General features: G+C 41.6%; 1 protein-coding gene across 3 annotated transcripts in view; it reads left to right on the top strand.

The window, feature by feature from the left end:
- gnb1l (guanine nucleotide binding protein (G protein), beta polypeptide 1-like) overlaps positions 1-15,336 on the top strand; it is a 39,986-nt gene that overhangs the window by 9,655 nt on the left and 14,995 nt on the right. For 2 of the 3 annotated variants that reach the window (XM_053654303.1, XM_053654304.1), the window contains 4 exons: positions 3,503-3,666; positions 4,776-4,901; positions 5,007-5,169; positions 9,301-9,393. In XM_053654303.1, the coding sequence (XP_053510278.1) occupies positions 3,557-3,666; positions 4,776-4,901; positions 5,007-5,169; positions 9,301-9,393 (492 nt within the window). In that variant the 5' untranslated portion in view covers positions 3,503-3,556. The remainder of the gene's footprint in view (positions 1-3,502; positions 3,667-4,775; positions 4,902-5,006; positions 5,170-9,300; positions 9,394-15,336) is intronic. The other variant, XM_053654305.1, reaches the window with a different exon arrangement.

A 15,336-nucleotide genomic window follows, 5' to 3' on the forward strand; every position in this document is an offset into this window, starting at 1 on the left:
CTGCTAATATTAGCATTCATTGGATCTCTCTCTCTCTCTCTCTCTCTCTCTCTCTCTCTCTCTCTCTCTGTCCCCCCACCCCCACCCCCATCCTCCTGGATGAAAGTTGTGATGTGTTCGTCGATAGAGTGCGTGCTTTTTTCCAGCACCTCGGCGTATTGGGAGCCACACAATAAGGGCGCCTTAATCCATCCTTAGTCAGCCAAATCCGTCCTGTCATACAAACTCCCTCCTCTCGCAACACGCACACTCCGCCGCCTCGACACAAAGCTCAGCTCTTTGGCAAATGGATGCTAAAAGGAAAAAAAAAAAAAAAGATGAGGCAACTGTTGCCAGGTCCCCCCTCCCCCCCCTTTTTTTTTTGATTCAGTACAGGAGAAGTGCCGATGGCACTTCAAACGACTTGACTGTGGGCACAGCCAAAGAAAACATCAGAAAAGGTTTTTTTTTTTGTTTAGGTTTTTTTTTTTTGAAGCAGCAGCAGGCGAGGATCTGTACAGTGTGTGTGTGTGTGAATGACGCAGTGTTGTGCTCAGTTAACCCAAAAAGCGCTCTCTGGAAGGGAGATTTAATTTCACCCCGAGTCTCTGAACCCACTCAAAATCCTTAAACGGGCTCCAGAGAGGTTGAACTCCAATCGTCATGGCTTCTAATTTCAGACTGCGCGCACACACACACACACACACACACACACACACACACACATTCTTGTATCGTGGTACTTGTAGACCGCAATGTTCATATACACACAGTAATGCATGAGGTCACACACCAAATCGGCCAAAGCTGAACTAACATTTTTCAGTGTATTTAGCTTACTTTTGTCTTTACAACTAGCATTTTAGGTCCTCAAAAAAAATTGGTGCGAATGTGTCACCTTAAAAAGATTCTGACACTTGTATCGTTTGGTCTCATAAACCCATTGACAAAAATGTATGACAAAAAACACACGCATGTGCGCGCACGCCAACCTCAGAAATCACACACAGCTGAAACCTGCATTAAATTTCTGTCATGGGAACTAGGATTGTTGCATCCATTACTTTTTTTTTTTTTTTTTTTTTTTTTTTAGGTCCCCACTAGGATGGTTTGTGTGTAAACAGGTCCCCATATAGTAACAAACACACACACACCCACACACACCTACCTCATGGGGACTAAAGATGTGTTGGTGGTAAAAATCATGGTCCTTAATATACATTAAGAGAACTTTTGAGAAAGTGGTCTCTACAAGTACCATGTTACATGTTTGTGTGTCCCCATAAGGAACAATAGATTAAAGTTTATAGTGAAGACTGAACTTGTGGGGTATTCAATGTGTGTGTGTTTTGTTTTTTGTTTTTTTTTGGTCACTACTGTACTTATGACATGTGATTGCCGTAAGTGCTGCAATACAACTTTGTCTGTCAGTGTAATAGTCTCTACATGGGAACGAAATATGTTGTTGGAACAAAAATCCTGGTGTTTTACATTAAAACGCATATTTTTGGTGTTTGTAACTTAAGGTGGCAGTGTTTTCTGCCACATTACCGTTCTTACGAGACTATATGGGCCCCAAAAGAGTTTGTGTAGTATACAAAAGACCATAATGCTGTTTATGAGGACTCAAGACAAGTTTGAGTCTCTGATTGTAATAGTTTCTTTATGGGCACCAAAGACACTGGAGACACTGTGGGCTAAAATCGTGCTCCCTGTAAAATTTCATCTAATTTTTTATCTAAACCTGTGTGTGTGTGTGTGATAGTGAGTGTGTTCTCATGTTACTGTACTTTTGAGAATCTGTGGTCCCCTCAATTGCCGCAAAACATTATATACGTTAAAAGATTTATCTCTTTAATGAGTGTAACTTTTGTAACATTTTTGGTATTATTTGTAATGTACATTTTCTGTCACATTACTGTACTTATGAGATCATGTAGTCAACAGGTGTGTGTGTGTGTGTGTGTGTACAAATGCAAATATTACAAGTGTGTATCTGTGACTGTAATAATCTCTTTATGGGGACCAAAGATTTTATTGGGGACAGAAAATCTTAGTCCTTATAAGGAAATGTGTGGACGAAGCTGTAATGGGGATCAATTTATCTAAACCTATTTGTGTGTAACTTCTGAGGTGTATGTAGTTTGTCATGTTAATCTGATTATGAGACCATGTAGTCCTGATACGTACCAAAATACCATAGTTTGTGTGTGTGTGTGTGTGTTTTAATCCATCTCTTTAACTACCTTATGGGGATCATCGAAACATGCTTGTATTATTTGGGACCATTTGGTCTCCACAAGTGCACAATGCAAGTATGTGTGGTTGTGTTTTAAATTTATTTCCTTATGGGGACCAAATACGTGTTTGGGACAAAAATTCTGGTCCCCGTAAGGGAAATAATACTGAAGCACATACAGAAGTCTCCCGCTGAAGTGCCAGGTAGTACCGGGTAGGATATAGGAGAACAGTGGAGTGCTTGGCTCTTAATTAGGAAGGTAGAGCAGAAAGTAGGCTCCGCTTGACGGGTTAACACGCACAATTTAACCACTAACCTCCCGAAATGAGCGCCAGCGAAATAGCAGCGGCTCCGGTTTCAGGGACAGGGCCAAGGGTGATCGAGAATCAGACGCCACAAAGAGGGATCTTCATTAACTTTCCTGATCTGTATCTAAAATCTCGCCTATATTGGATGCCACTCAAGAAGAAAGCTACCTCTCTGTCTCTGTCTTTGTTCTTTCTCCTCCCCGTCCCCCGTCCCCCCACTCGTGCCGCATGCCAGGTCCTCTTAACTTCTTTACAAGCCGTCACGAAAAGAAAATTCGCCAGCAGATGTGCTGTTATGGGTTTTTTTTGTTTTGTTTTGTTTTGGGTTTTTTTTTTTCACGCGCGCTTTCCGTCTGCATTAGTGTTGTGATTGGCTGCGAAACCTGCCACTGGTCACAAAGGCAGAGTCTCGGCCTGTTTACAGTAATTAAGTTGTCTCGCGCTGTGATTCATGACGCATTGAGTAAGAGCTGTTATCACGTAGAAGGGAAAAAGAAAAAGCCCTGGTACAGCTTTCTTCCTCCTTAAACCCTGGCTGGCTTTATTTTATTATTGACAGTTTTGTCTGAATCCTCAGGCGCTAAGCCACCCCCTGTTTAAAAAATGCTTAAATGATTTAGCAATCAGAACAGGCTACTTTTTCAGGGAAAAGTGCGATTTAAAAAAAACGAAACCGCTCCGGTTTGTTTGTGTAAGCGCAGATGAAGACAAATGTAACAACTCGTTAAAGGTGTATTAATGGGGAACGGATGAGCGAACGCTTCTGGTGCTAATATTTCAAATTGTAAATGACGGAGTTTTTTTTTCTTCCCCTTGTCTGTATTAATCAGGAGATTGAACCGTAACTCGACCCTCCTCTTTATGTGTGTGATAATGCATTCATCTTCTGGGAGGTGTGTGTATTTTATGGAAAGGTCCTGAAAGAATGTGATTTAAAAAAAACATTTTTTTATTTATTTATTTTTTGTTGTTGTAGTATCGCAGTTTGTAGGTTCTGCGCGCGCTGCTTCGTTGAGGTTTGGACCTGACGATGGCTCGTCCTCCCCCAGACCCTGTGTTTACTCTGAGGGGATCGGCCGCCTCTGTTAACACGCTCCACTTTCACTGCGCTGAGGCGGGACTTCCTCTGCTGTACTCGGGGTGAGCGTCAAGTCAATCGCAGACCGGACTGACACGATCGGACCGTTCTTAAAAAGTGTATTAAAGTCACCTTACACTTTTAAAAGCACTTTCTGGGGAATTCAATTCGATACGTAGAGAAACGAGTGTGTGGAACTTTTTTGTAATTACGTCGTAAAAGGTTTTAGCCAATCGGGTCCAATATGCAAATACAGATCATGGGTGGGATGTTGAATTTGCATATTCATCGATTTTCTTGGGAGTTATCGACTCCCAAAAGAATGAATCGATTCTGAACAGCTGAAATGAGTCGTTAGTGATTCCAGACTCACTTCCTGTACTAACCTGCTTGTTAACCTGGTTCGTAACAAAAAGCCCCGCCTCTGATCTCCATCAGCCGCTCGCTGACAGACGGAGCTGAAACTCGTTACGGTAGTGGGCGTTTCCTTTTCGACACACGCTGTCAGCGGTAGACCGATCACGACAGACTGGGTCGTGTGACCAATCAGAGCAGAGTATGCTCTCTGAAAGGAGGAGTTTAGAACGAATCGTTTAACGAGTCGATTGTGACACTGGGGGCGGGGGGAAGGTAATGCTGCAGTTTAAATGATGAGCACGTTAAAGTGTTTTTTGTTTTGTTTTTTTTTTTACCTTGGATGCATGTTAATCTATCATATGAGACCTTTAAAACGAAATTAGGCACGTTTCAAAACCATAATAGGTGCACTTTAACCCAGAACCTGGTTGTTTCTGCCAGGTCGTTGCGACAAGATGATGACCCCAAATCAACACAAAAACAATTCCAGGACACAAAATCAGTGTTCTCTGGATTTGAACCCATCTGAATAATCTGCAGTCTGAATTAAAGATAGTGTCCTTATGCACAAAACTGAGAATATCAAAGAGATTAAAAAGCTCTTTAAAGATATCTCTCTAGGAGTGCTTCCAACCTTGTTAGGCATTACAGGAAGAGATTCAGAGCTGTTTTTTCCCCCAGTATTAATTACGGAAGTGCCAGTAATTTTGAAGCCAGTGTAAAGGAGTTGACTGTAAGTCAGTTTCGATTGAACAGTTACAAAACCAGACCATGCAGTGTATCTTGTGATTAATATCTCTACTAATGCTTCCAGATCAGGAAAAGGTTTAGTCCACGTGTGGAATCTGAACACCCGACGAGCCGAGAACGTTTTAGACGGCCATTCTGGAGCTTCGGTTATCTGGGTCAGCACCGTTCGCTCCACAAACACCTTCCTCAGGTAGGACAGGACCACTCTCCCTGACTCAGATTATTGCATTGTAGTACTTTTCAGGTAAAGGGGATATTTGAGGTGAGGTGCTTCTCTCTGTGTGTGTGTATTCAGTCATGGTCGGGATATGCAAGTGTGTGTGTGGGATTTGCACGAGGGTCGCAGCACAGTAGCGCATTCGTTGCACACAGGAAGCGTCGGGTTCTGCCAGTGTTGTCTTCTGGAGGCTGATGGAAGTAAAACCCTGCTTGCACTTCCAGCAGAAAACATGGAGGAGGTGAGCATGAAGCATGACTCGCTATACCAAAAAATGTATTTATTCCACTTGTTTGCAATTATGTCATCAAACGCTTTATCTACTTGTGGTGGTGAGTTCGGTGAAATCGGTGGCCTTAGAAAGGATAATGTGACGCCCCCTGATGGCCGATTCTGTGCCACTGCGACCAAAGACGGCCGATGATAATGTTCTGGCAGTGTGAGAAGTATTATTATTATTAGTATTATTATTATTATTATTTAATCAAAGTCTGTGTGTGTGATCACAGCTGCGACGCTCATCTAAAATCCACCAATAGTTGAACGTAAAACTCTATGGAATTATATTCGTGCCAAAAGTATCGAACGTAACTCTTGCTCTCATTGGCTAGTGAGATTTGTATGTACAGCTCCGTGACCAGGAAGTAGAGACTCATTTTGGAGAGCGTTCCGGATGCGGTTCTCCGTATAGTTATAGTGTTCGTACTTTATCGTGGAAATGAATTACTTACTCAGTCAGCACATTCGTTCGTAATTAATATTAGAGGTTTGCGTAGTCTCGTACGATAATTTCGTACAAATCTCCCTAGCCAATGAGAGTAAATCCCTGTTAAGCCCCGCCCACAGGAGAGGTTCGTGCAGGAACGGCGAGCGTAAACTTGCAGGACGTAAACGAAACTCGTAAATCCCGATTATTGAGAAGGAAACTTAGAGAGCTGTTAACGAAGAGCGCGGTTTATTTGAAGACCGGGTTAACTTTTTGCCACCGGGTTCGCTGTTTTCAGTTTCGGAGCGTTTTTAAAATTCTTTCTCATTGTTTATTTGTGTCCGTTTCTTGGAAAGTCACATTCAATACTTTTGGCACAGATTTAATTCCGTACAAATACGGTAGTGGAAATGGCAAAACATAAAGATATATAATAAATGAATTATTAATATAAAACGTTCACATTAATTAATATAACATTCCAGTCTACATGCCTGTTTTTTTTTTTTTCTTTTTCTTTTTCTAGGCACAACATTTATTAGCTACTATTATACCAAGGACTTGTTTGTGTTTATGCGAGAATTTTTGCGCATGAGCCCAGATCTTGCAGATTGATGACGTAAGCAGAATGTAGTCATTTTCTTTCATCGCAGGTCTATCGTCAGAGGATCTTCATCGTATAATGCGACATGGAGAATACGCGTTATCGTTCAGTCTGTTTATCGGATATAGAATTCGACCAGGATTTTAGTGGGATTTTAGTTCTTCTAGCGTACAAACCCGAGGCCCGCTACCTCTTTTAACTCCCGTTTCATGCGTACTTGCAAAGAAACCATGATAAAACAGCCTGTAGTACCTACTACTCATCCTACCTACTCAAATTTCCACACTTATAGTAGACCAATAGTAGCCAAAATTCACAACAGGCCCAGAGCGTAGAGACCCGTGGCTAACATCATTTCACTTAAAATGGAGGTTAAAATGTTTATAACAGACCTATAGATATGTTTAGACGGGGTTGCTTCATAAAGTCCAAAGGCAGGAGATATGGGAGACTAAGAAGAGGTAACCTTGTCTGAGATATTCTTAAAAATCTTTCTTAACGTTTTGATTTTTTTTAAAATTATATTTCTAAGTATATACTGTATCTTTTTTTTTTTTTTTTAACGACTTTAAATTGTTTAATGAATATTATCACCTATGGGTTGAATAATGCATGCATTGTGTTAGTTTTTCTTTTTTTACTAGAAATGTCCTCTAGTACTTTCAGAGACAGTTATTGGTGTTAATCAATAAAATAGATCTTATGTTTAAAAAAAAAGAAAAAAAAAAAAGAATAGCTTTACATCATATCCCTTAAATGGCTCACAAAAATGCTAATGTGGCCTGAGCAGAATTTGATTTAGAAGAAGAAAACCACTGTTAGGATGACGTTTGAAAAGAATTAAATAAATAATAATAAAAATAAAACATCCCTTTTAAAAAGTCAAAGCTTTTTGACAAATAAATATTTGGTTGCGTTCTCCTTTAATAAAATATCTACTTAACTAACTAACTCCGTGGAGAGTGTGGCGTATCCGAGGCTCGTAATCCCGCTCTCTGTTCTCTATCCTCCCTCTTTCTTTCTTTTTTTTCCCCCCTCTCTGACTCTCTCACCTGAGGGGATGAGCTCTCGTCTTAAAGCTGTCTTTGTTTAGAAAGTGGAGGTAAACGTTGCTCCAGATGTGCTAACCTGTTAAAATATGAATTGGCTTTAACTAATTGGCGTTTAATCGAGCCTTTAACGAGGATGTATCGCGACCGTCATGGCCACCGGTTCCCCTGGAGCGTCGACCTCGACCCTTCCCTCACTCACTCGCCTGTTGCTGTGGTTTGTGGTTCTAATCAGAGTAGTGTATATCTGTAGGTGGGAAGTATATGTGTATGCCTAAAGCTGTGGCGTGTGTGTGTGTGTGTGTGTGTGGTAGTACACACTGACTGTAATCACAGGTAATCTTGAGCTGATTATAAACCATATGGCTAATGGCATCAGATTTTAGCCTGTGGCTTACACACAACAATCTAACAGTTGTTATAACATAGCTGTACGGGGAAAAAAAGGCTTTTCTTCTTCTGTAGTGTCTTACAACTCATTCGCTTCTGTTTAGAGCCAAAATATCAAGTCAAGACTTGATGAAGCAGAAAACAACGCAGGCTTTTGTGGAACACACGAATTTTTCAACAGCGCGAAAATGCCTCCATAGCAACAAAAACAAAAACCTAACAACCATTGGAAGGGTGTATTCATAATTTTTTTATTCTGTTATAGAAAACAGGAGATCTGGAAACGTATTTATAAAAAACTTATTATGCTTTTTTTTTTTTTTTTTTTAAAGCTGCGGTAAGTACAGTAAACTCATGTGGATTTGAGGACCTCTCTGCTTGCAATACGGAATATCTTGTTGAATATCGGCTGTTTTCGTGCACGGATTTTCCCGGATAAACTCGCACCGAGATGCCGAATTTACACCACAGCACCGTTGAGTTCTGAGAGTATGATCGCTCGGAGGTTGGCGATTCGTCGCGTGGAACAGCATCTCTGACCGTAGCGCAGCTGAAAATCACCGGTTTATATCAACGCGCTCGATCTAATACGTTATCGTTTCTGTAGTAACCTGAAGTTTTCTGTAAGGAGATGTTTCGTTAACATTTATGGAAGGAGTCTCCAGTGTCGGCGCTTTGTAACGGTCGGTAAGTTTTCCGGCATCTTCAGAGGATTTTACGCTTTGCGGTTTCTCAGTAACATGACATGATGGAACAGTTGTCTAGTGTGTTATAGAGCTGTGTGTGAACGTAAAAACGTCTGTAAAGTTAAAAAAATAAATAAATCAAAGCGCAGGACAAACGGAGTTATCGACTCCCATAAGAAGGAACCGATTCTGAACAGATGAATCGACTCGTTAGTGATTCCAGACTTTACTTCCTGTTCTAACCTACGTAGGTTCGTAACAAAAAGCCCCGCCTCTGATCTTCATCGGCAGCTCGCTGACAGACGGAGCTGAAACTTGTTACGGTAGTGGGCGTTTCCTTTTCGACACACGCTGACAGCGGTAGACCAATCAGGACAGACTGGGACGTCTGACCAATCAGAGCAGAGTATGATCTCTGAAAGGAGTCGTTTAGAACGAATCATTTCGAACGGATCATCGAACGAGTCGTTTGTGACACTGGGGGGGAAAAAGACGTAATTCTGCAATTTAAATAAAGTGTTTGTTTTTTTTTTATCTCGGATGCGTGTAAATCTTAACATATGAGACCTTTAAAACAAAATTAGGCACTTTTCAATAGGTGCGCATTCATGTAAATGAACTTTACGCGCTCATAAACGATGGGAAAACGATACTCTCTGCTTCGTCACGCAACCTCATCGATTATTTTTCTGTAAAGGCACGACACGGCCGTTATTCCTTACGTACCGACTTAATACCGTCTATTTTAGTTTCGTTATGTGGAAGTTCACAAGCTACAGCTACGTTAGTCGTTATATTATCCTCTTGAAAACATGGGGAGAACGTGCCACATGTCGAAAGCGTTTTCAGCTCTGTTATGACCCAAACCGTCGTCACTATGCTTTGCATTCGTACCGCATTATAAGTTCCCTCCTGACTCCTTCCTCTCGTCCTGTAGATAAAGGTGACGGAGTTGGCGAGCCGGACGCCGACCTGCTCTTTAATCCCGGAGGATAAACACGGCATGCTGATGTGCATGAAGATGTGGCAGGTGAGATCACGTTCTGTGGTTGTGACGCGATGTTTGTTTATACGCTTTCTTTACTCGTTGTCAAGATTAGACTCTTCGCTTCAGGACAAGATTAAAGACGCCGAACTTCAGACACTGAACATGTCTTAGGTAATCAATGGCATTTGGGGTAAAAGAGGACGGATTGTGAAAATGGCAGTCTTGGCTGAACTATCGCTTTTAAATAAATAAATAAATAAATAAATAAATAATTCCTTTCACTGTTTTTTTCCCCTCTCCGTCATTAGTATTATCCGGTTGACTTGTGGATCAGCAGCGAATGATTTACGATGCGATGCGGCTGTGTCCTGAACTGTGTGTTTCCTTCATTTTTCTTTTTTTTTTTTTTTCCTTTTTTTTTCTTTTCAGTCTCATCTTTAGTCCAGCGATTACAGTCGTTGGACTCGTAGTGGCTCTCGGCTATAAATCAACCGTCGAAGCTGTTTTGCATCCCAGAGCTCGTATTTGGCCCACTCGTTAAGAAAAAGACATGCCGTTTCATGCTTCATTAATATCTCTTATTGTAATTTCTGTGGCTCTTCCAGCTGAGTTTGAGAAGTGAGAGCGAGAGCCGGGTTGTTCGGTATTTATTTATTTATTTATTTATCTATTTATTTATGTCCATTTGTGTCCGATATCCTTGCTTGACTTTTAGGATTATTTTTGCTGATGAGTCTCTGGGCCATGTATGGATGTGCTGGTCCATAAGTATTTGGACAGTGACGGTTGGTTTGTTTATTTATTTCCTCTTGCCTCTGTACACCACCACAATGGATTTGGAATGAAGCAGCGAAGATGTGATCGAAGTGTAGACTTTCAGCTTTATTTCAAGGGGTTTATAAAAAAATATCGCATCGAGGGTTTTTAAGAATGACAGCCTTTTTTTTTTTTCCCCCTCCATTTTCCACAGGCTCAGAAGTAATTGGACAGACTAACGTCATAAACGTAAATATTAAGATTATTTTCAGTCAGTGACTGCCTGGAACCCGTGGACATCGCCAGATGCTGAGTTTCCTCCCTTGAGATGCTTCGCCAGGTCTTTACTTCGGCCGGCTTCTGTTAATATGGATGGGGTTAATTAAGTTATTATGATTGGGATTATATGGGATTTTGTTGACAAAGGTAGTGTTTTTATTAATAACAAAAGACATTATACTAATATGGGTGGGGGTTTTGTTAATGAGGGCGGGGCTTATATTAATATGGGATTCTATGGGATTTTGTTGATGAAGGAGGAGCGTTTGTTAATAATAGACCGTATTATAATAATAATAATAATAATAATAATAATAATAATATGGGTAGAGCTATTAAGTGAGAGAGAGAGGGAGAGCAAAAGTAAACTGAGTGAAACCGTGAGTGTGTGTGTGGGAGAGAGAGCAATAAATAGTGACGTGTGTGTGTGTGTGTGTGTGTGTGTGTGTGTGTGTGTCAGTGTCATGCTGTTTTGTGGTCAGTTCTCCAATCTGTCAGTCACCCAGAGGCTTGTTATCCTCACCATCATCCTCGCTGCTTTAGATGCTCTCACACACACACACACACACACACACACACACAGGTTGTGATGTAGCCTCCATGGTGTTGGCGGCGGAGCTGAAACAGATTGCTTGTTGTTCTTTAAGCTCTGTGAGCGTAACTATTGGAACAGATTTAACGGTATATTGAGTAACACCCTCAGTTTTCCTCAAGACACTTTTTTTTTTTCTGTACTTTAGTTTTTTTCTTTTTCTTTTCATGCTCTGGGTATTTCTCTCTGCCTGGCAGCGCTGCTCTGTGATTGGCTGATGGAAGGGAGTGCCAGCACACGTTTGCAGGAGCACTGAGACTCGGTGTGATGTTGCGATACGTTGTGTTTTCAGCACTTAGAGAGAGAGAGAGTGTACTGGTGAAGAGGAAATGTTTCAGTACAGATATCCATCTCTGCTTGGCGCCTGGTGAAACCATGACGTCACTTCCTCTGCTTTCATTACCAAGGGCTGTATTTATGTCACCATATAAGATGACGTTTTTGAGCAGGAGACCTCCTGTACACTTACTGGACTTTTTATTTAACTCCAGATGCAAATAGGTGATGGCACCTGAACCTTAAAGCAGCAGTACTTTGTACAATGTTAGAAAAAATGTACGGTTCCTTCAGACGACACTGAACAGGAACCATTAAAGGCTCTATCTAGAATTCTATAAGGGTTTTTTTTTTTTTAAAACCATTTATAGTTTCGTTTAATGTTGTGGAAGTTAGTTCCTGTTCTTAATTGCGTTTTAGCAGCTATGAACAGTCGTTCCCTCACTAGTCTTTCCTCTGGTTGTTCCACATTTCTGTCTTGAAGTTAATAAGACAAAAAAAAAAAAAAAACTCCTCTGTCCTGAAGACGTGTCAGGAAAGCTGCTGACTGTTACTGGAGACTCCTTCCATTAATGATACATGACGGGCTCACTATACATTGGGACGCTGTTGACTCGACATGACTACGTACTCGCGTTGTAAAACGTCGCCGCTGGCACGGGCAGGACCGATTATCTTTCTGATATTGTACGTCATTTAAATTTGTCAGCTAAAATCACACGCCTTTCTGTCATGGTGCTTCAAGCAGGATCGTAGGCTCGCTAGTGGATTTAAAAAAAAAAAAACATTAAACGCTTAAAAGTCGTTCGACTCAAACGAACCGTATATAGGACGCCAATTAAGTTAAAAATCGTTAACATAAGTAATCATTCAAGAGCCACAACAACGATAACAAGCTGCTTACGTTTGTTGACGGAGTTCGTCTGCCGTTTTATTTATTTATTTATGTATTTATTTTGAGCTGAGGGACTTCAGAAAACATGGCGTCGTTTCCAGTAAGGGAAAATAGTAAGCATCTATGCTCCCTGGTTTTTGCGGTGCATTGTGGGATTTTTTTTTTTTAGGGAGCGTACAGTATGTTCCAGTGCACTGGAAAGATTTTGCGATTGAGGCAGCCCTCAAAATGGCCGACTCTCTGAACTGAGGGAGCTGATTGAGATTCCCTTCATTCTCCTCTCCTTATCTCTCTCTTCACTTCTCTCCTCACTGATTCGTCTCTGATTATCTTCCCTCACTTCTGTATTTCTCTCTTACTTATCTCGCATCTTTTCTTATCCAACACCCCTGTCCCCTCTCTCTCTCTCATTCCCTCGTCTCCAGTCCTCCCTTTCCCTCTCCTCTTCGTCCCCGCTTCCTGGCTCTGAAGCAGCTGTTGGATGATGAATCTTCTCCTCCGGCTCGTGCCGTAATCCCGCTCAGGAGCTCTCGCGCAGGCCAAGCCGCAGAACAGATAATGAATTAGGCGTCTACCCAGGGCTCTGCGACCTCTGACCTGTGACATCATCAATCAGGGAGCTCCCACACTTGGCTGAAGTGCACGGGCCAGAGGGCAACAGACGCGAACACTTAACAACTGTCTGTGAGGCTCGCGCGCTGATTTCCACTTGTTTTGGTTTTTTTATGTCACGCCCACGAGGGATATGTTTATATGCGACTCGTGATTCTGTCTATAATTTGTTTAGCCACGGAGGAAAAAGAGAAATATACCGTCGCCCGAGAGGATGACCTTTCAGAGAGAGAGAGAAATGAATCCCCACATTTTGCTCCGTTCACATATGGAAGGGATTTTTCATTGCCAGTGTTTTGCGGATGGAGGGTACACTACGCACGGATGATTTGTAGCGCGGCCCCGGCTTTGTGGAAGTGCGGATGGAGAGCAGAGGGGCCAAAAGAGGAAAAAATAAAAGGGAACGAGGACTATGTAACGGTCGCATGTGTATAATACAGAAAATATAATAGCAAGCGGTCATGCCGGACTTTAGCGTTGGGATTTTCTTTCCCGTTGTGGAATAAAAGCCTGTTGATTATGGCGGTCGTAATGTTTTTGTTGTTGTTGGGAAAAGTTCAGAAAACGATCATGTTCCAAAAGTCCAGTGAGAGTTCTACTTAACAAGCAAAATTATTTTTACTTACGTGTGTTTGTTTAAATTCCTTAATTTCAGAAAAAAAAAAAAACGTTCGTAGCCTACTCGTGCTCCCGAAGGCTAATTAACGTAAACCTCGACTTGATCGACTTCATCATATCGTTTGCATGGACTAAGCACACTTTTCTATCTGGAATATACTGTTGAGGTTAAACCGCTTCTTTTTATTACGTTCACCGCGTGTAACAGACGACTTTAATCCAGAGCGGTTTATAGATAGAAGTTCGCTAGGGACTACGAGGATAATCCAGAACGTTTTGTCGTTTTAAAACCAGTTGTTTTATATCATTCACGTTCAGATTAGCAGTATGCGAAACAAAGAACGCGATCCAACACACACCCATGAATTAAGACCAAAAAAACCCAAAAACGAGTCGTCAAATTATGACGAAAGAGATGGCGGCGTATAAACGGAGGACGGGGGCAGGGCTCTGTCCGCGCAGAGCCATAAGACCTAAACCAACGCCTCAGTTGATGGAAGATGTTTACAGACGCGTATGATTTATTTATTTATTTATTTATTTATTTATTTATTTAGTTAGTTCGGTTTGTCTTAGGCAAACCTTTACACAACTTTATTAAAAGATTAATAAATGAGTCTCAATGTGTGTATGTTCATGTGTGATGGTATTTTGTGTCTGGTAAAAGTAGGTGGACTTCTACTGTAGGATCAGCAGTTAAATCGAAGGTGAAAATAGAGTCAGGGGTTTTCAATCGATGGGATGACGATCAGGTGTGAGTGAGTGAGCGCCCTGTGTTATTTAAAGAACAGGGATCTGTCGGAGTCTGATCTTCACAACACGTGTTTGTGGAAGTGTATCGTGGCATGAATAAAAGAGATTTCTGAGGACCTCAGAAAAAGAGTTGTTGAAGCTCATCAGGCTGGAAAAGGTTACAAAACCATCTCTAAAGCGTCTGGACTCCACCGATCCACAGTCGGACAGATTGTGTAGAAATGGAGGAAATTGGAGAGCATTGTTACCCTCCTCAGGAGTAGAGACCGACAAAGATCACGCCAAGAGCAAGACGTGTAACAGTCTGTGAGGTCACAAAGGAACCCAGGGTAACTTCTAAGCAACTAAAGATCACTCTCACATTGGCTAATGTTCATGAGTCCACCGTCAGGAGAACACTGAACAACAATGGTGTGCATGGCAGGGTCGCAAGGAGAAGATCACCGTGCTCCAAAAAGAACATTGCTGCCCTTCTGTAGTTTGTTAAAGATCACATGGACGAGCCAGAAGGCTATTGGAAAAATGTTTTGTGGACGGATGAGACCAAAGTAGAACTTTTGGTTTAAATGAGAAGCGTTATGTTTGGAGAAAGGAAAACACCGCATTCCAGCATAAGAACCTTCTGCCATCTGTGAAACATGGTGGTGGTAGTGTCATGGTTTGGGACTGTTTTGGTGCATCTGGAACAGGACGACTCGCCGTCATTGGAGGAACAATGAATTCTGAATTATACCAGCGAACTCTAGAGGAAAATTTAAGCATATCTGTCCGTGAACTGAATCTGAAGAGAAAGTGAGTCATGCAGCAAGACAACGACCCTAAACACACAAGTTATTCCACCAAAGAACTTTTAAAGAAGAATAATGTTAATGTTTTGGAATGTCCAAGTCAAAGTCCTGACCTTAATCCAGTAGAAATGTTGTGGAAGAACCTGAATCAAACAGTTCATGTGAGGAAACCCGCCAACATCCCAGAGCCGAAGCTGTTCTGTACTGAGGAACGGGCTAAAATTCCTCCGAGCCGATATGCAGGACCGATCAACAGTCACCCCAAACGTTTATCTGCAGTTATTACTGCACAAGGTCGTCACACCAGATACCGAAAGCAAAGGTGCGCATACTTTTACCCCTCACAGGTATGTAATATTGGATCGTTTTCCTCAGTAAATAAATGACCGAGTACAATATTTTTGTCTCATTTGTTT

This window comes from Ictalurus furcatus, chromosome 22, assembly GCF_023375685.1.
Source record: "Ictalurus furcatus strain D&B chromosome 22, Billie_1.0, whole genome shotgun sequence".
NCBI lineage: Eukaryota > Metazoa > Chordata > Actinopteri > Siluriformes > Ictaluridae > Ictalurus > Ictalurus furcatus.